Genomic DNA, 24,137 nt, shown 5'->3' with positions numbered 1-24,137 from the left:
ATCCGAGATCGTATCTACATTACAGTGATAAAAGTTTTCCCAGCGATAATATAATAAAATTCCATTTTATAAAAGCGACTCGTTCCTTCTCAAAGTTTCGTCTTCATCTTCGACGTAATTGCGCTCAAGTAGTAGAAACGATTTTATACTGAATGAATTTTTTACCTATTTCACAAATGCGACACACACACATACATACGTTTAATTTTTCATTAAACTTTCGTGAAATCTGTAACTCCTGAAGCAAACAAATATTATATATAAAAGGATTTCGGTCTTACATAATATATTAACCAAAGTTGACATTAAATCTAAGATCTAAATATAGTCAATCCGCATTGATTAAATATTCGGCACAATTTTACGATATAATTGTATATATATATATATATATATATATATATATATATATATATATATATACACGAGTATTTTCCTGAAAAAAATAAATGCCCACATGAAACCCACAAATAATACCCGCAATTGTTAAGCATAAGACAGGATGAAAGCTCTGTCATATATGTTATATAGACAAGTACGAATATATACCACCGTCGTTTATATTAATATATTGAATACAATAAAATCAAATTTTAAGCAAGGTTTGTATATTTTTCGAAAATTTACTTATATTTAACTCGATCATAAATTTACACCCGAATTTCTCGCAAGTATTTTATATATTTGATTAGATGATATAATAAATTCTTTCTTTAAAAAATAACATTTAGATATATCTTTGACTAGAAAAAAGATAACGACATAAATATATAATTTTCTAATTATTTATAATTATTTGTATAGAAGTGTGCGTGTTTTCTAAAAAGATGCCGTTTTAAGTTTCAGTTTTAACTACAATTTTATTGTTTAGAAAGGATATGTCTCTAAATCGAAAGTTTAAAATTTTGTCTCATTTTTAAACTGTGTCGACCACGTGATTTGATGTACTACCCATTCTAGTTATTTATCTTTGAAAAATATTATTTATACTTGAAATTAAATTTCTTAAATTCTATTTTTAATTAAACAAAATATTATTTTTAAAATAAATAAATAAAACGAATGTGATAACAATTGATAGCAACTCATAATTAGATAGCTATTGAAGATTGCGTTGTAGAACGATATTTTCAATCATGGTAATTCCATAGAGATATGGGCTGGGTTCGGAGAGCTCGCTATGAGCGTGCTCTATCCTTGTTCAACTTTCAATAAATAACAAAGATAGAGCACGCTTTTAGCGCTATAAGCGTGCTCTATCCTTGTTCAACTTCAACAAATAACAAAGACAGAGCACGCTCATAGCGCTAAAAGCGTGTTCCCCGAATCCAGCCTATGGTGTTCCATATGGCATTTTCGAATAGACGGGTTAAGGCCCTTGCACAATGCGAGGCAATAGCGATAGGAACAAGGGAATAGCGATAGCAATAGGTAATATCTAATGACAACACTGCTTTTTCAAAAAAAAAACAGATCTCTCATTGGATATCGTTTATCGCTATCGTCTCGCATTGTGCAAGGGCCTTTAATCCAATCCGGATCAATTAATCACTATATTTTACTATGAATTCAAGTCTTTTATTGGCAGAGTCAATGCAATGACGTCATGAATCGACTTAGGATCAATTTCATCACCTTTAGTTAAGTTAACCGACGGTTAAAATTAGCAGGGTAGTAACAGAAAATAGAGGTGAAGGAAAATCAAGCATTCTTATCGTTTGCCAGTTGCCACCCTGCTGATTTTAACCGTCAGTTAACTTAACCGAAGGTGGTGAAATTGGCCCATAATAGTAGTAGTAGTAGTAGTTAATAGTATTATCTATAGTATCTGTAACAAACTGATGATTTGAATTTATAATTATACATATTATTATTCATCATAATTATATGTTAATATGTTTTTTATTATTATATAAAATCTTACTTTATTATTATAACGTATTAAAACGTACGTTTTTTGATACGTTAATAATCGATCATTTCGCACGACATGATTTAATATTCATAATATTCATTTAATATATTTTATCTATCAACAAAGTGCTACATATTTATAACAAGTTATATATATTTTAATTTTTAGCAATAATTATAAGTGTGGATATTGAAATACGATCAACTTGCACAGCATTCTTGTAACTTTTACCATGTTGTGTGAATAAATGTATGTGAATAATAAGATGATTATTAACGTATCAAAAAATGTTAATAATAAATTAATGTTTTTAATAATAATAAAAGAAAGAATAATAATAAGAAACGTATTAATATGTAATTATATTGAATTATACAAATTATAAATTCACACAGATTGTTACAGAGGTTATTACAGATACTAGGTGTTTTCCAGCATGTTATGCAGAAAGAATTTTAAATTTATTTCATAGCCAATTGTGATATTGTATATTATACTGTGTCATTTGTATAACTTGTTGGAAATATCCACTATTGGACAACTTTCGGCTAGCTTCACAGTCTAAAGAAATTTCATTAAAATTAATCGGACGACTATTAAATCTTTTTAATTACACTTCAAAAGTCTTTATACGAAATACAAACAATTTCATAAGGAAATTTCATTAAAAAAATGTTGAGTATCAGTCAATTCAATACGAATTTTTACCTCTTGCTTGGCCCTAAAGCCCTGCATGAGAATTCAAGAGAGAGAGGGAGGGACGGAGGGAGGGAGGGAGAGACAGAGAGAGAGAGAGAGAGAAGCAACTGAGAGATGAGAAGGCGTAGAGAACGCGCAACCCATCTGTGCTTTCGCATTCAGGTTTTATTTTTCAACCCGAACGATTTTTCACATATTGTATTTTATCATAATTCCATTTCCTGTGCAATACACTGTGTAATAAGGCGACCAGAACGGATGCGTCGCGACGTCTGGACCACGATAGACAGGTAATTGAACTGAGATGAACCTGTTGATGAACATACTTCACTGGAAATGTGAGATATTTTAGAGTGAGAACTCCGAGAACAAACCGCACAGAATGGCCTTTCTATGTCCCGTACGCATACGTCGCGGAAAGAAGAAAAAACGTAAGTAAAAAGTATAGGAAGAGAGAAAAGAGAGAAGATCGAGAAATAGTGTATTGATACATTGGTAGTAATAGTTTGATCGCGAAGGGTCGGTTGTCATGTCATATTCAATTCTCTCGATCACCTGTTGCTTGAGACCGGTTATGCAGCTTTCAGCTCAAATTCTCCAAGAGGAGATCCAAACTGAATTAAAACATTGATTACGAGCAATTTTCTTTCTTCTAGAATACAAAATATTACATATAAGAATTCTAATTTTACGTTAATTATACTATCATGTGTCTCCTGGACACATATTACAATATATGTGATATAAGTATAACTATTTTCAAAAAATATTTTATAAAAAAATCATTCTTTTCGTTAGATTAATTTTAATCATTTTAGAAGGTTTATTTTAGAAATAATTTTTTAATTTTCATTTCGAAAGTAATATTTTTATATTGCGAAATGTTTAAAATTTGCGTATCTTATCGAAAAATGTAAGATATAAAAGAAATTGTCCTTTTAAATTAAATCTCATAAGTTAATCTATGTGCAAAATTTATTTCTTATAATCTTTAATTGTGAAATAGCTGGAGTACATAACTTTAATTTGGAGAAAGACTGTGTTGGAACAGGAGGCACAGGACTTGGTTTGAGTACCAGGGTATCATTGCCCCCTGGAAGGATAACTGGAAGTGCGAGTATCGAGACCCTCGTAAGAGTCGGCATTGAAAAGGAGAATGGACTTTCTCCAGACAGCAAAATGGTCATTGTACATGATTTTACTCCCTGCGTCGACGACGAACTTCAAGTCAAAAGGGGACAGGTTAGATTAATTCATAAAATTTTTCTCCGACAGCTCTCTCTTTTACATTACTCTTATAACTACATTATAAATCACATATTATATACATATGGCACATATTATTTTTTATTTTATTGTGATTTTGATAATATATGTATAAATGTTGCTTATCTAATTTTTCTTTCTCTACTTATCATATTTTATTACTCTTTTCTCAAGATAATCTTTTAAAAATTACATAATAGAAAAAAATCAAATTCAATAGGAAGGAATTGTATCAACACATGCAGATATCGAAAACTCTTTTGCATTTTAGGTAGTGAATGTGCTTTACAGGGAAAACGATTGGGTATACGTTATAGCGGCTGATACGCGTATGGAAGGCTTCGTGCCGCACTCGTATTGCGCACCATACACATCGCAGCTAGCAGAATTGACACTGGCCAATAACGTGAAAAAGAAGCTGCCCCGATCCAGCGAGAACGATTGCGATCTTCTTAGTACGGGCCGTTTGCAAGATACGCAACAGACTGATACCGGATCAGCATCAGATTGTGAAAGTTACACACGAAATAATATCACCACCACAGATCTCAACATCAATCGCTCCAACGTCACGCAATCCCAGAATTCCATTCAGACTATATCATCCCAGCCAGATGTACATCCCTTCTTCAAGGTATTTGACACTATATTTGACTGACTCAGCATATAACTGCCCCTGACTTAATTTAATATTTCGTTTAAAGATATTAAAAAAATTTAATCTGTTTAATAAAATTTATAAAAAGTTTTTTCTCTCAAATATATTAAAACTGTTTAATTGAAAAAGTTTTGACAGTGAAATAAAATATTAATAATTATAAATTTATTATATATATTGTATATATTTTATTATATATATTAGATATTTTTATTTTGTGATACTCATTAATCTTATTTGACGAGGACGCATCAGAAATTACTACTGTAATCTCGTGCATCCAATAGGATCCATCAGCTGGAAGATACATTGTCCTTTACACATTTGTGGCGCGGGACGAGAATGACGTTAGTGTTGAGAGAGGTGAGTTTGTGACAGTGTTGAATCGCGATGATCCGGATTGGTTTTGGGTGTTACGACATTGCGATGGTAACGAGGGTTTTGTGCCGTCCGGTTTTGTTTATCCGGGTCACGTTCTTCATTCCTACACGACTGCTACCACAACTGCCACTACTGCTACTACGAATACAGTGTCCACGGAAACTCATAGTCCAGGTTGGCTCTTTACTTAATTATCTATCAAATTATCTATCAAATTTTGACAAAATTACATTCTAAAAAATGTATATGTATATATTAATACAAACTTGAATGAAATTTTCAAATTTCTGAGGGCTCCATTTGTTATCAATTTGTCTTCCATAATTATTGAATTTGCGGTTAACATTGTTTATATTTTACAGGCAAAAGTATGATAAACAATATAACAGGAAGTGGGGAATCGCTACAACAGAAAGGATCGCGGGATTTTCGGGACGAAACAACTGGCACAGAATTAGTAGTACTTTACGATTATAAGGCACAGGCGCCAGATGATTTATCGGTGAAACGGGCCGATTGGATATACGCGGATCTGGGAAATCAAACGGTAGATGGCTGGCTTTGGGCTTATGCGCCGAAGACTCGCAAATATGGTTTCATTCCTAAGGCGTATGCACGACCCCCTGCTATGACTAGCTTATGATTCGGTCTATTAAAAATGAGAAGTCTGCTTTTACTTCTTTAAGTTGGCAATAACGTTATTTCTATTTTCTCTTTTCTATATTGTATATCAAAAGTAAAAATCGAGTAATAACTATACAATTAATATTTTATTCAAATATCCACTTTCCGTCAGAAAGTCCCAAGTAATATGAAAGAAAAAGTAAATGTAATATTGATTGATTTAAAAAGAGTGATGGATATTTTTAAAAGATAAACAAGAATTCGCGTGTTTACGGGACATAATTTGTCTCATGATCAGTCTTTTCATTTGATTTATCCATTTTTCTTCTTTTGATATTGCAATTTTGATATTGCAAAAGCATACACATTTTTTGAAATAATAATACTTACTTAAATTAAGGGACAAAAATGTATACTTTACGCGTTAATATGTAACATGGGTTTAGTGTACAATAACATTTACATTAAGACTAGTACAGCCAAAAGTAATATGGCTGATCAATCCCTCATGGAGAACTATACAATCGCCGGCCAAAAAGACATCTCGTGGACATTGGGCGGCTCTCAGGGATGTTACGGGACCTGTGTATGTGAGCGACCGAAATCCGCGATTCTCGATGCTGTCCACAGCCTGTCGGGGAAATCGGTCAAATATCATTACACATCTTTTAAAGCATTTATACATCTTCATCTTACGCACGCGAATTTATCGACCAGCTGGATATACCTGGATACTACATCGAAGCCTGTCAACCGTATCGCCGATGTCCAATCCTGCAACCCAGGCAATGATCATATCCTTTTCACACTGGCCCTCTCCGCCGGCATGCATCTCCTCGCAGCACGCGTAATTGTGATTGTTGTGTAAACGCGCAGCTAGTACCGGTAAAGGTAACCGATTCCGATACTTGGGATTTATCTGATTACCACCGAACAGTCTCGCTGTAGAATCTCTTATTGTTGCAGAAATTTCGATTAGTTGTTAGTTGAAAATAAGACTTGTTTATATAATCAATATGAATCGATTGGATATTTTAATATATTATTTGCACAAATTCATTTTTTCTCTAATCTATCGCAAATCAAATTCTATTGACACATCTCGCGCGATATTTATTTTATGAGAAAACTTTTTAAGAAATATAGCCTACCCCGCCCTTCGCCCCCCACCCCCTACCCCCACCCCTTCCTCCCCAAACCGAATGCATCGTACTTTTATGCGTATAATATGTATATGATAAATATACTAACGAGAGCTTGCCGGACACCAGTAAAAGAGCTAGACATCGACTGGAATTGCAAGAGAGAGCTCCATAACTAACGATGAGCGTACTCTCGGCACCGGGTTCAACGCTGAGGATAGGCACCTCAGGATGATCAAAAAGGAAATGATGGGTGAGCGCTGAGAAGGCGACATTCATTGAGCAATCAAGACGCGGACAACGTATGGGTCTGCGGGAACATTCGACGGAGGATGCAAGAGAAGAATTTTTGACCTTAATTTCGGAGGTATATCGATCCGTTGCGTCGTTTCTCCTCGTCGTCGTCGTCGTCGTCGTCGTCATATTGCGATAGCCAAATTGCTGTTGGCACTGCTTTTCGTAGCTCTTCGTTTGTTCTTCTCGTTGTAGATTACTTCGATCATGATCAACGACCGCGAACGAGATCGTATCCGATTCATCATCTGTCGCCTCGACCATTGTTCTATTGAAGTTACAAGCCCACCAATTGCGACGCAATTTTGATGTGGAATGAGACGATGGTGGTTGCAGGTACATCACGATCGGTCTATCGTATGTTCTTCTCGGGGCTACGCGATCACTGCAATCTTTATTTTGTGAGAAACTTGTATGCGACCTTCGACACTGAAAGTGTTCTACACCTACGAAAATTGAAATGTTTCTTTTTTTTTTAGATATTTAATTTTTTTGAAAAAAGTATTGAGCTTAACAATAATTAATCGGCGCGTAATTAATAATCGATTTCTACTAATTAATTATTGTCATCATATATATTATGATGACAATAATTGACTTATAGACTTTTAAAAATGTTTTAAGATTTCTTAAAATTTTTGTCTTTTTCTTATTGACCTGATTGGATTGAAAATTTTCGTACGCAACGTTGACACAATAAATAGCTTTCGTACGGATTCTGCCCGGAATCGTCGACACTTTCGCTGAAATTTATGTCATTTATAATAACGTGGCAAATTGCACATTCTCCAATCTGCGTATCGTCCTGTTCGGTTTTTCCTTCTTTCTCTTCATTATTTATATTTGTTCTTTGTACATCTGCGCGACTTTCCTCATCTTCATTAATTTCCTGGTCTACATCCGCCTCGTCTTCTGTAATTTCGCTAGAGAGTTCGTTTCTTTTCGACATCCCATTATCGTTATCCGAACATTTCCATCCGGAATGAGAATAGTTCATTTCCTACAACACAAATAAAATTCAACATATTAGTTGAATACTTACTGAAATATTCGAGCGAATAAAAGCATTGCAACCTAAATGTGTTGCATTAATTACATACGAATTTATCAATATTAATACTTTAACATTTAGTTATCATATATGATTAAATAATATTAATTAATAATTATAAACTCATCTCGTCAAAAATAAAAATTAATAAAATGTCTCTCCCCCTCCCCTCACACAATACATATACTTTACAACAATGCAATCCTGTCGAATTGCATTAATCACAATTATAATCGATTGAAAAATTATAATATATAGTATCGTATATAGTTTTCTAATATCCAATCTAAACTTTGGCAAATTTGTAAGAGCCGCTACATGTCTTATTCCGCGATCTTGTGCGTACAGATATCACATGCCTTGCGATGATTATTTATCGTATGACCGTCTGCTTTGCCTTTATAATCAATCCTCTCGTTATCCGTAATTTGTTCGCGAAACATCGTCGTTTGTCGATAATGCTTATCGCCCAGCTCGTTTTCTGATAACCTTTCGTAGATGATGTGCTTGCCAAAGATCGGCCGATCTTCCAAGGCACAAGCATCTATCCTCGTAAGACGCACATTTGTAGTTTCCGGTGTCTGAAACTCAACTTGCGACAATCGTACAGAATCTATATTTTTATAAATGTTATTTTTTTCTTTTCCATAAAGTTATTGTAATTTTTATCACGAAAGTCTAATTGAAACTTATTACAAAAAAATGTAGTCTTATTATCAATATTTGCTTCATTTTTAGCTGTTATTTATTCGCATAAACATTCTCGCTAAAAAAACAATTCCAAATTAAAGCTAAACAATTAACTAAACAATTTGACATTGAATAGACACCATAGTAAGCAACGATTCGCACGATCAGCTTACCTAAAAAGAGATAACTATCCTTTATTAAATTATCTCTACAGAATTAAGAGAAGATATATAGTAATGAGATGAATTTTTAGATTTCCAAGATAACTTGGGATGTGAAATATATTCGATAGTTGATTGTTAAATCCAATTGATAAATGTTCCCAGTTTGCTGTAATTTAGTCCAAGAGAATTTATACTTATCAGAGCCAAAAAATGCTCGATATACGCACGGTATTTAGATCAGAAATATATATGAGGCCATTTTGACGTTTCAAGGAATAAAGAAGAAACAAGTACATGCATACAACAATATCGGTGAAAGAAAATTCGAGATATTCAATTCATTGTGCTATTTTTTTGCAGATCTTACACAACATTCAATTTCAATTATGTTTCTTTACACTAGAACTATAGATATAGATGTCATCTATGTCTATGATTAATAAAACTTATTGTAAAACAAGACGTTTAAGTCATTGATCTTTAGCTTTCATGCGTTTGTATAATCGATGTTCCGCCGCGGTGTCTATCTGTTAGAGGAAATATATCTGTGATAATTTATATATCTGAAATATATAAATTAGAAGTAGTTGTAAGAAATAAAGACAATAATTATCATCAAAAAACTGTACATCACATATCTACTTCATAAATATTTAATATAAAATTATCACTAGATATCATATGTACTAAATTTTATATTAAATATTGTGATAGTATAATAATTGTGCAAGTCCTGTAATAATAAAATAATGCATACAAGTATCAACTTGTTAAAAAATGTGTTTTATTAAAAAAAGCACATATTAAAAAATTGGAAAATAGTAAATGATATGATATCTATACATTGATATATTTGGTTGTTTTTTAACAATATATCCTTAATTGCAAATGATCACATAAATTTGTATATTTTATTAATTTGTATTGTCTGATTTCTCTTCAATAATTATTTCTTCAATCGTATTTAAGTTTATTTTTAATATAAGTAAAATATTAATAGCTAAAATTCATGAGACGATTTATTCGTAACACATATATCATAAATTAACATAGCAGCATACACTTAAAAATTGGCTATTGTTACAATTGGCAGCAAAACTGGAAAATGATTTTCGTAACGTCTCGAAAACGTAAGAAATGCATCTAAATAGCGGCGTCCCCGCAATATTTTATTGTATATACATAAAACGCATGAATTCTAAATGAATAATTAACAATTCTCGACTTACATGTTAAACGCAGGAATTGCTTATCACAAGTAATATATCTTATCATATTATATTTATTTCTTAATATCGTCCGTCTTCTTCGTCTCTGGATAATTGTTTACCAACTTGTCTCTCACATTCGCCAATCTTTCCGCGCTGATCGCTTGTATATTGCCTAGACGAGAATTATCAAGGAGCGTTTTTAGATTTTGTTTATTATCTAAATCTATCATGCTGCAACTTCTGCCTTTGAACGTCGACAACGTGGATGTTGACCCGAAAAACGATAATAACGGTAACTCTTTAACACTTTTGGTTTTACCAGCAAACTGTTTGGGAATAGGTCTTTCGTCGAGCCGTCCCACATTCTCGCTATCCGAGAATTTGGCAGACGATATTAATAGATTCTTCAGTTTTATCGGACTGGAGTTGGCACTGCACGATGTATTTTTTTCTAAAATATTATTAGAATTAAATTGTATTTGCAACCGTGTGATATCGTTTTGTGAGCTCATAAAGTGCTGGCTAATGCTGGGAAACGTTATATTCTCTGAATCAGAAGGACGGTGTTCTGATAAATTAGACTTTGCAGGCAGGAACTTGATATTGAAAGAATCTGTCATGGTAGATAAATTCGTAGTTTGTACATTATTTGTACTGACTAAATTATCATTCATATTATTATATTTATTTCTTTTTTGTTTTCCATTTGTAACATCGACATCAAAGTTATTAGAATAATCATTGATATTCCAACTACTCTGTGCTTTTTTGGTCTTAAAGTGGAATTGACAGATTCTATTTGGCACATATTTCAATATATTTGCGCTTTCCACTTTCTCAGTAATACTCTTATTCTCGAAATTCGATGTACTTCTATTCACTGGACTGCTGTTTAGCGATTTTGAAGTATTGCTCATTGACGCGACCGTCGATGTATCTTGTAACGTTATCGTCGAATTAATCATAGAATACGATCTTTGCAAATGCAAAGATTTGCCATTGATAAATTCATTTTTCTCGAGAGTTTCCGAATCTTTGGTCGATCTTGGAAATTGATTTAAATTCTGCCATATTTCGGCGGATAAAAAATTGTTCGCAATGCCGACATCAACGGCGTTCGGTAGATCCGAAAAACTTTGCGCATCTCGTTTCCGGACAAGCAAAGAGTTTCCGACTGATAAACGATTTAATTTCTCCACACTAGCTTGCAATTCTAACTCCCATTGCGTGAAGTTGCTCTCGCTGCCGTCCACGGATCTTTTATCAATATGTTCCGCGTTTTCCTTTGTCAAGCAGAATTCCTGTCAATTTTAGACATAGATGATAAAAATTGATCAACGCTTTATACAAGATACACAATTGCGTATTTTACTAATTACTAATTTACTAACTTTGATTTTATCTGGTTTATCATTGTTTTCAATTTGGTTATATCTAATTGGGGATATTTTGCGACTGTTGAAACTGTTGAACTCGTTTTCATATTTTTGACATGTACCTGAACCTGTTAGTTCGGCACCAACACCAGGTTCTCGCGGTCCATTAGCTACGATGTCTGGAATATAAATATGCTTTAAAAAAAGACCCTGTTTATGTATTTCCAAAAGTACATGTTTCAAAGTACCATAATCCCTTCGTTGTTGATGTATTTGATTACTAATGTTCTCCAACGTTCGAAGACTCGTGGCATAATTACGTTTAACTTCTTTAACGGTTTGTTGCAGATATTCCACTCTTTCTTTTTGGGTGGTTAGCATCTGATCGCATTGAGTTTTCACTTCAAAATAGGGTCGTGCTTTTATTATCGCTCGTCGATGCTTTTCTTCCAATTGCAGTAATTTCTTCTCAGCGTCGTGAAACAGCATCGCTCTTCTATGATGTTCTCGGCCGCACTCAGCTTTTTGATTTTCTGCGTCCATGACCTATGTAAAAGATATGTAACTACATCATGTAGATGAAATTTTATCTCTTTGTTATTACACGCCCGTCCTCATCATAAAAATCAATCCAAATTAATTTTAATATGGAAAAAACATGAATAAATAAAATATTAAAATGTTTTTAATAGTTTCAAATACCTCGCAATGCTTCCAAAGAAAATTGAACGTATAACGCGATTACATATGCTGTATATTCTATTCTACTAACCTTCATAGTAGCATGATTGAGCATATCCTGCCATGCCTGATCGAAATTCCATTCATGCTGATGAGACATGAATCGTGCTTCGGCCAGAGCAACCGTTTCTTTCGCAGCTGCGTGAATTTCGCTGGCTCTTTGAAATAGTTGTGCTTGTTGTTGACATTGAATCTGCAAATTGCACACAAGAAAATTTGTTATTGTTTCATTCACGTAATTACGTAATAGTTCATCTAGTTGTAATTAAAATTAAACACAATGGAAATAATTGATATTAAGATGCAATATAAAAGATTATTATATTAAAAACAAAATATTAGATTTAAATAATGTTATATATATGTAAAATAAAATTTTATATATATATATATATATATATATATATATATATATATATGTATATATGTGTGTGTGTGTGTGTATAAGATTTAAAAAAGATTTGGAAAATAATATACTCAAAATGTAATTGTAAAATTGATTTACTCTCTTTCCATATACTTATACAGGGTGTCTGATAATAATCACTCACAATGTGTAGGTAGAACAGGTTAAACTGAGCAGGAAAATCCTTTATCATTTTACGATTTTTGTAATTATTGAGAAATTAACTAAAAATGATGAATCAATCCACGCTAGTATAAGCGCGCAGTGTAGAAGAGGCAGCCTAAAAGTATGCAGTCGCTAGGTGTGCGACAAAGTTTTGACAGAAGCGCTCTATAAATGACAACAGTTATGTACGAGAGGTACATAACTGATGGATTCTCGCGTCCTCATATCAATGCCATCCATATCAGGCCACCCTTTCTCATCGCGACGGCAAATTTTTTCATTGCTTTGCAGCACTACGAAGCCACTGATATGTCTGAACATGTCCCGTACGGCCTAGCCGTGCGAAACGCGCGCTCATTTACCAATCCTTTTAAATTAATATTTCAATAATTAATGTAAAAATTGCAAAGTAGTAAAGGATTTTCTGTTAAATTTACTCTGCTTCATCCGCTCACAAATGTTGGCACAATCTTTATCAGACTCTCTATATATACAGGATGTCCTAGAATTCACAAACATGGAATGCACAGCATGATTGGCCAGACATAGCAACTTTTTTCTTTAGCAAAATTACGTCTGAACTATTTTTTAAATGAGTGCAATTTTAAGCTAACGAATGAGCATTCTAGATTACATAAAGGGGCGCCACGCGCGTATGCTATTTCACGATTTCGAAAGATGAAGATTTTATAAAAATTATGCATGAAGCTAAATATTGCTATTTTAAATACAACTTATTTAACAAGAGAAAATTTTCTAATTGATATCATCGAAACAACGACTGAAAATAAAATAAGTAGATTAAATAACACTTCTGAAAATTTTGATCCAAGATATTTGATCGATATTTATCATGTATATTTCTTATAAAATCTTTAGCGAAATAGTAAAATAACGCACTCGCGCACACATATACACACACACACACACACACACACACACACACACATCACACATATTCACACGCCATGCGCACCGCCCCTGATTCATGTGTAACGTAGAGTGCTCATTCATTAGCTTAAAGTTACTTTCATTTTAAAAAAAGTGTTTATATGCAACTTTGCGTATAGAAAAAACATTTGCTTGGCATGGATAATCATTGTGCATTCCATCCTCGAATTCTGAGATACTATATAATAAATATGCACATATTATTAAAATAGGAAGTTTTGATACAATTTTTAGTACACCATTTTTCAAGCTTCTTTTCTTTTTATAAAATAAGAAAATTAGATCTTGACTATATTTCTATACTTGAGCTTGATGAGCCATCTCCAATGCTTCGTAGTAACATCTTGCTTTTTCAATACAGCTAGTACCAAGTTTATCCGTAATTTCTTTCAGCCTCCTTGTCGTATCAGAAAGAAGCTGTCTAAAAGCAGTGTGAGCTTCCTAAAAATAAATTAAAAAATAAATTAAAAATTATATAAATATTATTAGTATATTTTATCTAAATATATGTTATTTCTCTTGTATATTATGTTATATATATATATATATATATATATATATATATATATATATATATATATTTGTATATGATTTTGTATGCAAGAACTATAGATGAAATATTATTTCTCTTACATCCAATTCAATCTCCAATTTATTTATATCATCCGTCGCATTGTTCAAATTTTCCAACTCGATCTAAAAAACATACAAATCTATTTTGTAATTTGAAATGCAAAAGAGATCATCTATACAATATTTAGTTTAGAATATAAGTCTTTCAGATTTTGATAAAAATACAGGCAATTTTGAGAAATAAAAATTACACAATGCTAAAAAAAATATTATTAAGCATTAAAGATAACACTTTGAAAAATTAGAAAATTTATACTGACAAGATAAAAAATGTATATCAACATGCACTGCAATAAGAAAGTATATAAAATTTGAATAAAAATAAGTATAACTTTTAAATGATTAATTTCTTTATTTATTAAATCTGTGTAAAACAAATTTCAGATAACTTTATCTATAACTGTATATTTATTAAATAATATATTTTTTTTATATTTTAACATTTAGAAAATATCCTTATGCTGTATATATAATATATATGAAATGTAAAACACATATATAATATAAAATACACTATTGCCATATACTTAAAAATTCATATATTGTTTTGTTGTACAATGCATAAACAGATGTCCAGAAATCTTCAAAAGTGACATTTTTAATGCTAAATATCTTTTTTATGTAGCATCAAGTGATTTTTATTAAATTTTTATTTTTACATAAAAAGAAATCAACTGAGTGTATTTTTATCAAAATCTAAGAGGGTTACTCATAAATTAAATATTTACACGAGTAGAGAAAATTTCCTTGAAAGTACTACGTTACAAGGATCTTTTCTCTGGATAAGATGTGACAAAATAAAGAGAGAGACTGCATACATTGATACACATTCATGTAAGAGATACTACCATTAATGGTGTGCTTATAAATTAACTTTTCTTCGATAGAGTACATTATCACTATAGCAATTTAAGCAATCGATTTAAGCAATTATTCGTAATTGAGCACATCTTATATCCGCACAAAAGGAAAGTGAAAGCAAAATGGGACAATGTACCAGGCAGTATTAGACACTGGTATTAGACACTCGCAAAATATAACCTAATTTGATTACTTTCACGAGCACAATAACACCTGCCCATAAACAGCCGTTATTAATCGCGATCCAAATAAAAGATTGGAATAGTAATTCAATAATAATTACCTGTATACGCGGATCCAACCCGCCTACGCCATTCTCCGCAATATCCATACTTCGGCCACTTTTACAAGTACTTATTGCGTGGATCGAAATGTCAACTCGGGATCGCCATTATGAATATGAAAATGAGAGTGTATTCTATTCTACGCTTTGAATTGGCACCGATTGAGTAAGGTTCAATCTTAATTCTTACTGTATCATAAACTGATGGTTGAGTTCTATAAGTTCGTAATCAAATATTTAATCACCACACAAAAATTGGATTTAAACAAAGATAATGCGTGGTAACATCTTTGAACATGTTTGTTCCCCTCCGCGAGTAGCAACATACGAACTATATATGTAATATTACATACACATACTATATGTGTAATACTAATACACATACTATATGTATTATTACATATATGATACGAACCTACTCCAATCTTCGAGAAAAATGAATTATCTCGCGGCAAAGATTCTCCAATCTCCAACAATAAGTTCAGTGTTTTAAATGGCGGTCAGAACGAAGATTAATAATCCCCCTAGTAATTTAAACGCGAATTTTCGAGAATATAAGACACAAATGGCGTTTTCCAATAAAGGGGTTTCCAATCCAGATCAATTAATCACTATATTTTACTATGAATTCAAGTCTTTTTTTGGTAGAGATAATGCAATGACGTCATTAATCACTCTCACAATCAGAGCGATTAAACCTGCTACATTCGAAAATGCCAAAAATTAATACTCGTGATCTGCATCACTATCTAGTATACGTCTTTGCGAAATATTATTCTCCTATCACAGAAATGAATTTTGAAGCATATTAAAAAATACACGTATTACTTATTGTGAATTGTATTATTTTTTTCTTTTGCAAAACATCTAATAATTCTCTCAAAAGAATTTTCAAAGGTTTTAAAAGTTTAAAAGACGATTATAAAACGCTTTATTAGACGCTTATTTTTTTTTATTCAATTTATATTTTGTAATGTATTATAAAATGTGTTTTGAAAAATAAACTTTAAAAAACTGAACGATAATATATAAAAACATTAAAAGAATTATGCAATCGCTTACATTGCATCATTGACACGAGGTATTGTTGAAAACATATTTTATATATTAGGATCTCCCACCAAAAGTAACCACCTCTTTTATTTTTTAAACTAAAATAAGCGATATAAATCGTAACAAATATATATCAAATTAAATAGTTCCAATTGAACTTTGTTGTGAGCATAATGGTTATTTCCAAAAGCTATCTATGTTAATAAACAGAGAGATATGCATATTTTTTTTATAATAATGGGGATATTTGGATATGATAAAAATTGTAGAGCTGTTTGAAACGAATACAACAATGTATGATATAATGGAAATATTTTACACATTATACGAGTTTTATCGACTTGATGTGGGCATCGTCTATCTTTTTCAGTTTCAATCGTAGGATATGGTTAACTTCGGATTAAGTATTATGAGCAAATCATAACATGACACACGATATGTCAATCTCTAACGTATATAAAAATAAATTAATTATGCACATCTCTTGTTCGTTAACACAGAGTTAACCATTCGTTAACACAAATAGCTTTTGAAAGCAATCACTATGCTTACAATAGAGTTTATTTTGAGCCATTTAATTTGATATGTATTTGTTATGGTTTATCTCTTTTATCTTAAAAGATAAAAAGGGAGCCATTTTTAATGAGACACTCTACATATATCCGTTATACGATTATTATTTGCTATCATAATATAATGATTATTTAACTTACATTTATAAAAATAATATATAGCTACATATATCGCAACGATAGGTCTCAAAGCGCATATTCCGCGTAATTTATTCATTTAATCAAGGAATTGAAGTGACAAAAATAAAAGTTATATAAACTTATTATTATTTTGTTGCCATGTCTCTCTCTTCCTCCCTTTATAAACAATAATTATTCTTAAATTATTATACAATTATTTCTTTAAAAATATTTAAAGTTAAATTATATTTTGTCCGATGTGTGCTTTATCATACAATATTTCGGCAATCTAAAAATGTTGATTCGGATTGAGAACACGTAGTAAAAAAAGAATCGCATAATCGTGTAAAATTAGCACAAAATTTCGTGATACATCAATCCTTTAATAAATAATTGATATATAATTTAATAAAATATACTTGTATAATTTAATATTCCATATGTATATATGTACATATGTATATACAGAGTGTCCGGTAATTTTTACCATATCCAAAATGTGAAGGTAGATTGGATCAAATTGAAAAGAAAAATCCTGTACTATTTTTTTCTTTAACGCTTAATAAAAGAGTTATTATTGAATAGAGTCTAGCCAGCGATTAGCGGCGACCTTTAGCCAGATACATCAATGTGAGCCGCGTGTCTGATAGTGGTGCGCTATCGTAGCGACGGGGCGCTCTCGCACAGTTAAAGATCGACAATGATTAGCTAGATTTTATTCAATAATAACTCCTTTATTAAACGTTATAGAAAAAATGGTACAGGACTTTTCTTTTTGGTTTGACCCAATCTACCTTCACACTTCGGGTGTGTCAAAAATTACCCTCTCTCTCTCTCTCTCTCTCTCTCTCTCCATATATATGTATATATGTGTGCGCGTATATATACAGGGTATCCCAGAGCATTTGTGACAACGCTCGTGAGCAGGTAGAACACAATAAACTGAACAAAAAAGTCTTTTACCATTTTGTCCTATAACGCTTAATAAAGGCGTTATTATTGAATAAAGTCTGATCAATCATCGCCGATCTTTAGCCATACGCACGTCGGGCAGTAACACTTGAGCGCTTACGCACACTATCAGATGCGCGGCTCATTGACGTGCGCCTGGCTAAAAATCGGCGACAAAGTATATAGTCGTTAAGTAATATGTAGTGCGCAACAAAGGTTTGGGAATGATAACGGTTATATATGAGCGATACATAACGCTGGATTCTCGCAACAACCATATGTATGTTAGACTGTCCCTTATTCTTATTAATGTGCGCAAATATATATTCGCGCAAATTTCTCAATAATTATTACAAAAATTGCAAAATATGATAAAAGAGTTTTTTCCTCTGTTTCACTTGCTCTACCTGCATATATATATATATATATATATATATAGAGAGAGAGAGGAATAACACAAAATAAATTTCATATAATAAAATTATACTCAATACAAAGTATCATTGAGACAGAGTTCTGTCATATTACTACCACTTCTATTTGCATTACTTGACAATTGCAATTTTCTCTCCATGTAGTCATCATCTGTAACAATCAACATGACAAATAAGTAAGTTGTAGGAATTTGCATGCAAATTGAAACTATGTCTAGCTTTCACATTAATATATATTTTATATGTATGTATGTATGTATGTGTGCATAATTATATTAATTATATTAATTTAATATAAATTAATATATAAATTTTTATTTTTTTATATATCTTTTTCTAATTATTTCATTATTACCTGATTCATTATCGCTCTGTTGGCGAGGTGAAAATTTACACCCTCGTGCTACATAATACTTCAGTTTGCCTACACTAGCTAAAATTAAACCGAGGAACGGCGGTGAGGGTTTTAAAGGCCTTGATAGATACTCAGGATGAAATTGTGTAGCTACATAATAAGTATGTCCTTCCAATTCAGCGATTTCCATTCTTATATTTTCATTGTCATCACGACCTTTAAAAAAAAAAAGTTAGACCATATACCATTATCTTAATTATGTATAATTAAGATTGCCTATAATATTTAGCAAAACTATAATTTTATTGTATGTGAAAAAATGCAATATAACTCACCTACAAATTTTAAACCAGCTGCTTCTAAATCTGGAACATAATCTGGATTTATTTCGTATCTATGCCTATGTCTTTCTTCTATGATATCTTTATTGTCATACAATTTCTCTGTAAAAAAAATATTAAAATAAAATATAAACATATATATTAAAAATATATCAAATAATTGTGACATAGGAAAAGGAAAATTCATCTCAAATTAAAACATGGATTCTATTACTTACTTAGGACCGAATTATTGTTGCAGAAACGCGTTTGTCTCTTGCCAAGTCTCATAGTTCCCCCCATAATTTCCTGATTGTGCTCTGGCATGTCTATTATCACGGGACTACTAGTATGTGGATCAATTTCTGTAGAGTTCGCCGATTGAAGATTCAATACGTTTCGCGCTAATTCAATGACCGCCGCTTGCAGACCCAGACAGATACCAAGGAATGGTTTATTGTTTGTTCTGCACCATCGACAAGCCTCTATCTTTCCTTGCAATCCCCTTTTACCAAAGCCGCCTGGTACAATAATGCCACTAAACACAACAAATGTATCTTCATTAAAAATTAGATATAAGCAAAGTAAAAATCCATAAAAATTAAAACTTACTTGCTTTTGCAAAGCTGTTGCCAAGCCTCATGATATAAGACTGGATTTTCTATTAATGTAATTTGCTCTAGATTAGCAGCTTCAATAAACTGCAATAATATTATTGCATAATCATTCAGAAAATAATAGTATACACAATAACAATAATTATGTAATATGTACAAAATTATACATATTTCAAATAATTACGACACAGTACCGTCAAGTTCAATTTATAACCGGCCTCAATGGCAGCATGCTGCAATGCTTTTGTAACAGAAGCGTAAGAATCCTCGAGTTTCGTATATTTGCCCACTAGAGCGATGTTAACATCTTTCCGCAAATGATCCACGCGATCAGCTAAATCTCGCCATTTTCGCATAAAAGAACGCGGGCGCGGCATCCCGATATTTAGTTGCAATCGATCATTGAGAAACTCTATAACGCCTTGATACTCCATAAGAAGTGGTACTCGGTATATGGACGTTAAGTCGTGAATAGTGATGACCTAATCAAAACATTTAATGTCATTTAATATTAATATCAATTAATTTCTTAATTTCAAATTAACAATTTTAATTAATCAATTACGACACAATTTCTTATTTCTTTATTAAAAATCTTTTTTATTGTTGATAATTACCTGCTCTGGAGCGACATGACAAAAATTTGAAATTTTTTCCTTAGCAGAATTACCAATAGGCATTTCCGATCTACAAACTATAAGATCGGGTGATAAACCTAATCCACGTAATTCCCTAACACTAGATTGCGTTGGTTTCGTCTTGGGTTCGCCTGTTGATTTTGGCTAAAAAGTATTTTATATTTCAGTAATTATTTAGAAATTGTCTTCGCGAAAACGTCTAAGGGTTTTACAAAAATTCATGCAGTTTCAAAAATCATGCATTTATTATTGAATGCACATAAAATATAGAAGAAATATTTAAACGAGAATGTAACCTGTGTGTAAAGATTGTAGGCATGTAACGCAGTTACCTGCGGCACTAAAGACACATGGGCAACACAGAAGTTTTCTTTCTTCACTCTAAATTGAAACTGCCTAAATGCTTCTACAAACGGCATCCCTTCTATGTCGCCTATTGTGCCACCCAATTCTACTATGCAAACCTGTAAAGAATTAATAATAAATTATGTAATTATGTAATTTGAATTGTATCACAAATTGTATCACAAATAAAGAATATTATGTAAATTAATATCTTATGGAATTATGTAATATTATATATTAAAATAACATTATATATTAAAATAATTCATATTATTACAATACCTCTGGTTTAGCTCCATCTTCTGTTACAGACTGATTCGCAACTCTTTCCACCCATTCCTGAATAGCATCAGTGATGTGAGGTACAACTAAAAATTAATATCAGTTTTTATTAATTTGTGCAACATATTGTGTTTCTTTTTCTCTCTTTCTTTTTATATATATATATAAATATGCAATATTACATGGATAGAGAGAGATATACCTTGTACTGTTTTTCCTAAATAATCTCCATGTCTCTCTTTTGTAATAACATGTTGATAAATTTTTCCTGTTGTTATATTATTGTCCTTATGAAGAGTAATATCCAGGAAACGCTCGTAATTGCCCAAATCAAGATCCACTTCACTACCATCATCGAGTACATAAACTTCTCCTGTTGTACAGAATAAACAAAAACCTTGCAGTAAGAAACATAAGCAAAATTAAAAAGACATCAATGGATGTGTCTATCGAGAATCAGTAACATAAGATGTTTCTCTTCAAGGAATGCTTTTACCGCTTACTTGATTGAACAATGGAATGTGGTGATAAGCATTAAATTTTATTGGACATTAGAAATCATTTCTAAAGGATGACTGAAATTATGCAAACATATTTATATATAATATATTGTTGAAATAAATAACGAACATAGCAGGCTGTCAAGCGGCATTTTGAGTTTAGCAGCATGAGCGTTACTATAAACATTATTTACAACACGATTACAATTTAATTTGCTCAATTGTTTTTCTTTGCCTGCTGTCTGTAACATGTTCTGTTACATTAAAAAAAATTTTAACCTGAATTAATATTTTCCTCTCACATATTTATATAATAATTACTATTTTCCAATAATTGTTAATTTGATGATCAACAATGCTGATTGTTTCAAATATATTATTAAACTTTACCTTTAAAACCATAGTAAAATTATGAGAAATAATTTAATATTAATTTGATCCTATTAATTTAATTATATATAATTTTACAGAAAATGTTAAGAATATTAATGTATTACTTTAATTTTATTAATAATATATAATATACAATGTAATTATATAATTTTTAAAAATAAACCTTATACATAAATTATTTTAATATCAACTTTAATATTAATTTTTTTAATTGTCCTTTTTTTCTCCAGGCCTACATCTTTGAATACAGGAAATGCAAGTATAGAATCAGAAGATACCTAAAAACTAATCAGATACGAAAAAATATTCAAGATTCATATAGAATATTTGCATAGAGAAATAAATTAATAGAAGTTTAAAATGAATATTTTATTATTGCGTTCTATATATATGCATGATTGATTTTATTTGTATACATATATTTTATATGATTAAAAATTCATTTAACCTCATTCGATAGACCTTAATTAATTGCTAATTGGCGTGGCGACATCATGCAAAATGGCGCGAGCACATGGTTGAAAATTTTACCGCCACAAAGGCTTCATTGACATTTAATTTATCGATTTTCGTTTAATTTTATCACACAAACATATAGTTTTGAGATAAAAAAATTTTGTAATTTGCTTTCTTCTCTATCAATAATCAAAAAATAGACAGAAAACAGAAATATACATTTTGACAAGATGACTTGAATTAAACCTCGCGCAACCTCCTTTATAAAATGTTTTAATACATTATATTCAAATAAAAAAAAAATTGTCTGTAATGTTAAAAAATGGGAAATTAGGAGCTACAATCGTGGAAGAAACGATCTCGTGTAACTGCTGTGATCGCAATAAAGTTCATTTTCCCGTATCAACAGCACAGGAATGTGAACTCACTTTTATATCGATCGATTTCAAACATGCTAAGGAAAAAACCGCTGTTCTTTCAGGTATGTAACATGGCATGTAGTTATGTGCAGAAATTAACATCGCGCTCACCGTGCTCGTAGGGTGAGAACGTCCCGGCATCGATATTGATGTAAGGATCAATCTTGATGGATGTCACGCGAATGTTACAGTGTTTGAGGATAGTGCCGAACGAGCTGGCGATAACACCTTTGCCCACGCCGCTTATCACACCGCCGGTCACCAAAATATACTTCATGACTTGGCTAGCTGATTCTCGATGATTTGAAATGGATATGGATATCTTCGCTACTCAAGTTCGCAAATGCAACTCGGATATGAATTGAACCGAACTTAACACTGCATAAATTGTGTCACGGTACGTAAAGCACAGCACGATGCGTGATATGCCCGCGCTCGCTAGAGTCCCTATACATACAGTCTGGCCACGGAAGAGAAGTTTGGAAAAACATGGCGGAATCTTAGAGCATATCACTAAACTATATACTTATATACTGGGCTGCGCACGGCCATACTCCCACCACTACTACTGCGGTCACTAAAAATAGCTGCAGCTTTTCAGACCTGTCTCTTTTTACCGTGAACTACCATGATTGAAAACATCGTCTTACAATCACACGCGATCTTTGATGCCACGCGACCATTTATTTCTATGATTGAAAACGTTAAGAAGCAGAGAATTAAAATAAATATGAAAAAAAATATAATAAAGTGTATTTAAAAAAATTGCACATCAAGTTATGATAAAAACAGGACTTAGTTTTCACAGGTAAAGAACGGATAGTACATCTGATCACGTGGTGACGTAGTTAGATAATAGAGAGGTCTGAAAAAGTGACAACTCTCACAGTCCCCCATTTTTGATCGCCAATCAGCAGAACCGTGCACGTTCCAGTATGTTATATAATTTAGTGGAGCATATATATCTGGAGAGGGAATTGCCTACGTTTCTTATGGATTGAATTATATATTTTGTCCAAAATGTATGCGAGAGAATAAGATATAGATTCCTAATCGTTCTCTGTGCGCATGCGTCAGCGACGATCTATCATCGAGTATTAAATCGAGTTATTGACAGTCCGTGTAAAATCAAATTAAATTAGTAAGATATCATTAATTTAATATAAAAATG

General features: G+C 31.8%; 4 protein-coding genes across 11 annotated transcripts; 1 reads left to right on the top strand and 3 right to left on the bottom strand.

Annotated features, from left to right (window-relative positions):
• Nucleotides 1-1,753: 1,753 nt before the first annotated feature.
• On the top strand, nt 1,754-5,681 carry LOC126851781 (SH3 domain-containing protein Dlish). 2 transcript variants are annotated; one of them, XM_050596105.1, is made up of 6 exons: nt 1,754-1,768; nt 2,860-3,045; nt 3,621-3,856; nt 4,152-4,514; nt 4,826-5,093; nt 5,282-5,681. In XM_050596105.1, exons 2-6 carry the CDS (start codon nt 2,997-2,999, stop codon nt 5,560-5,562), a joined length of 1,197 nt encoding a protein of 398 aa, XP_050452062.1. In that variant the 5' UTR covers nt 1,754-1,768; nt 2,860-2,996; the 3' UTR covers nt 5,563-5,681. The 2 variants fall into 2 exon arrangements, with proteins under 2 accessions (XP_050452062.1, XP_050452071.1); XM_050596114.1 differs by lacking the exon at nt 1,754-1,768 and having other exon boundaries at nt 2,695-2,904; nt 2,967-3,045.
• On the bottom strand, nt 5,671-8,666 carry LOC126851768 (uncharacterized). 3 transcript variants are annotated; one of them, XM_050596074.1, is made up of 5 exons: nt 8,390-8,666; nt 7,637-7,979; nt 6,795-7,425; nt 6,271-6,496; nt 5,671-6,174 (listed from the first exon to the last, which is right to left on the bottom strand). In XM_050596074.1, exons 1-5 carry the CDS (start codon nt 8,471-8,473, stop codon nt 5,986-5,988), a joined length of 1,473 nt encoding a protein of 490 aa, XP_050452031.1. In that variant the 5' UTR covers nt 8,474-8,666; the 3' UTR covers nt 5,671-5,985. The 3 variants fall into 3 exon arrangements, with proteins under 3 accessions (XP_050452031.1, XP_050452040.1, XP_050452049.1); XM_050596083.1 differs by having other exon boundaries at nt 8,377-8,433; XM_050596092.1 differs by having other exon boundaries at nt 8,349-8,415.
• Nucleotides 8,667-9,651: 985 nt separating this feature from the next.
• On the bottom strand, nt 9,652-16,345 carry LOC126854266 (uncharacterized). Of its 4 annotated transcripts, none has more exons than XM_050600942.1 (7): nt 15,927-16,343; nt 15,512-15,842; nt 14,368-14,430; nt 14,038-14,175; nt 12,244-12,405; nt 11,487-12,017; nt 9,652-11,396 (listed from the first exon to the last, which is right to left on the bottom strand). In XM_050600942.1, the coding sequence occupies exons 2-7, from the start codon at nt 15,557-15,559 to the stop codon at nt 10,167-10,169; spliced, it is 2,172 nt and encodes a 723-aa protein (XP_050456899.1). In that variant the 5' UTR covers nt 15,560-15,842; nt 15,927-16,343; the 3' UTR covers nt 9,652-10,166. The 4 variants fall into 4 exon arrangements, with proteins under 4 accessions (XP_050456899.1, XP_050457080.1, XP_050456832.1 ...); XM_050601123.1 differs by having other exon boundaries at nt 11,487-11,650; nt 11,720-12,017; nt 15,512-16,340; XM_050600875.1 differs by having other exon boundaries at nt 15,512-16,343.
• Nucleotides 16,346-17,660: 1,315 nt separating this feature from the next.
• LOC126854598 (CTP synthase-like) lies at nt 17,661-23,429 on the bottom strand. Of its 2 annotated transcripts, none has more exons than XM_050601556.1 (11): nt 23,078-23,429; nt 21,401-21,571; nt 21,199-21,284; nt 20,868-21,035; nt 20,551-20,715; nt 20,128-20,415; nt 19,929-20,017; nt 19,556-19,854; nt 19,332-19,439; nt 18,997-19,212; nt 17,661-18,792 (listed from the first exon to the last, which is right to left on the bottom strand). In XM_050601556.1, exons 1-11 carry the CDS (start codon nt 23,241-23,243, stop codon nt 18,695-18,697), a joined length of 1,854 nt encoding a protein of 617 aa, XP_050457513.1. In that variant the 5' UTR covers nt 23,244-23,429; the 3' UTR covers nt 17,661-18,694. The 2 variants fall into 2 exon arrangements, with proteins under 2 accessions (XP_050457513.1, XP_050457581.1); XM_050601624.1 differs by having other exon boundaries at nt 20,904-21,035; nt 23,078-23,427.
• Between the last annotated feature and the right edge of the window lie 708 nt (nt 23,430-24,137).

This window comes from Cataglyphis hispanica, chromosome 1 (assembly GCF_021464435.1).
Source record: "Cataglyphis hispanica isolate Lineage 1 chromosome 1, ULB_Chis1_1.0, whole genome shotgun sequence".
Taxonomy (NCBI): Eukaryota; Metazoa; Arthropoda; class Insecta; order Hymenoptera; family Formicidae; genus Cataglyphis; species Cataglyphis hispanica.
Note: the sequence above shows the minus strand (reverse complement) of the source record. Positions and strands in the feature narration are given on the sequence as shown.